Source organism: Plasmodium inui (assembly GCF_000524495.1).
Source record: "Plasmodium inui San Antonio 1 unplaced genomic scaffold supercont1.185, whole genome shotgun sequence".
Classification (NCBI taxonomy): Eukaryota; Apicomplexa; class Aconoidasida; order Haemosporida; family Plasmodiidae; genus Plasmodium; species Plasmodium inui.
This window is the reverse complement of record NW_008482019.1, coordinates 6,484-7,370: the sequence shown is the minus strand read 5'-3', so window position 1 is coordinate 7,370 and position 887 is coordinate 6,484. Positions and strand designations below refer to the sequence as shown.

The following is an 887-nucleotide window of genomic DNA, read 5'->3' as shown; positions in this document are numbered from 1 at the left end:
TCAGGGGGGGGTCTTGGCTGGATAGGAAGACTTACTGACTGGGGATGGTGGAGAATCCCTAATCTTATTGGGCTCAGATTTATATAGCTTCGGAGGCGAGATTAGTTCAAGAATAATGTGTTTATCTAAATAATCCAGTCTTATTACCTCCTCACAACTCGAAAGCATTAACATAGACTTCTTCATCCGATGATCTTATCCTTACGGAAGTATTGTTTAGGATCATAGGCAGAATAGTTTGTTGTTGCCCTTATCGGAGGTGCCCTTACTTCGGATTCTTAGATTGTTCGATAATTATATTTTATCATCCGTTTGGTCCGTTTCGGATTTTGACTTGGGATATGAGGATTGATCTGTCGATTCATCTCTACCTGAATTTATTACCCATTTTTCAAAATTATAGACTTCTTTTGTCCTGTGCTTCCTATATACGTTTCGACCCGTTTGTTAGTATATTTGGATTTGGATTCTATACTCCGGGAAAGATACGTCTGTATCATTCTAGACGGCACTTGATCCTTCTTCTGCTCTTGTTTCCTTTTAGAGGAGCTCATCGATGTTGGGAATTTAGTTCTGCTCATTTACGAGGTTTTGGTGGGAAGGATTGACTTCCTGCTGTTTATCTATATTTGGATTCCATTAATTTTTATGCTGTTAGTGGGATTTATTCCTCTTTTTGTTTTGGCTGGGAATATACTTCCTTGGATTACTTAAGCTGACTCTCTTTTTGGTGATTTGCCTCACTGTCTAAGTTACGCACGTTTCATGTCTTAAGCTGTTTTTTCTAACTGAGATTTGTGTTTTGCCGCTTTAGTTGTTTGGTTTTCTGCTGGGTTTATCCTTTTCCGTCTAGCTGTTTGGGATTCCTTTTCTTAAAAATTCTTATA

The 887-nt window shown here is 38.3% G+C and overlaps 1 protein-coding gene across 1 annotated transcript; it reads right to left on the bottom strand.

Annotated features, from left to right (window-relative positions):
* Positions 1-384: 384 nt before the first annotated feature.
* Positions 385-581, bottom strand: C922_05792 (hypothetical protein; the record flags this gene model as incomplete). The annotated part of the gene is made up of 1 exon (XM_008821363.1): positions 385-581. A coding segment is annotated over one exon (195 nt), but the record flags the coding sequence as incomplete, so codon positions are not given.
* Between the last annotated feature and the right edge of the window lie 306 nt (positions 582-887).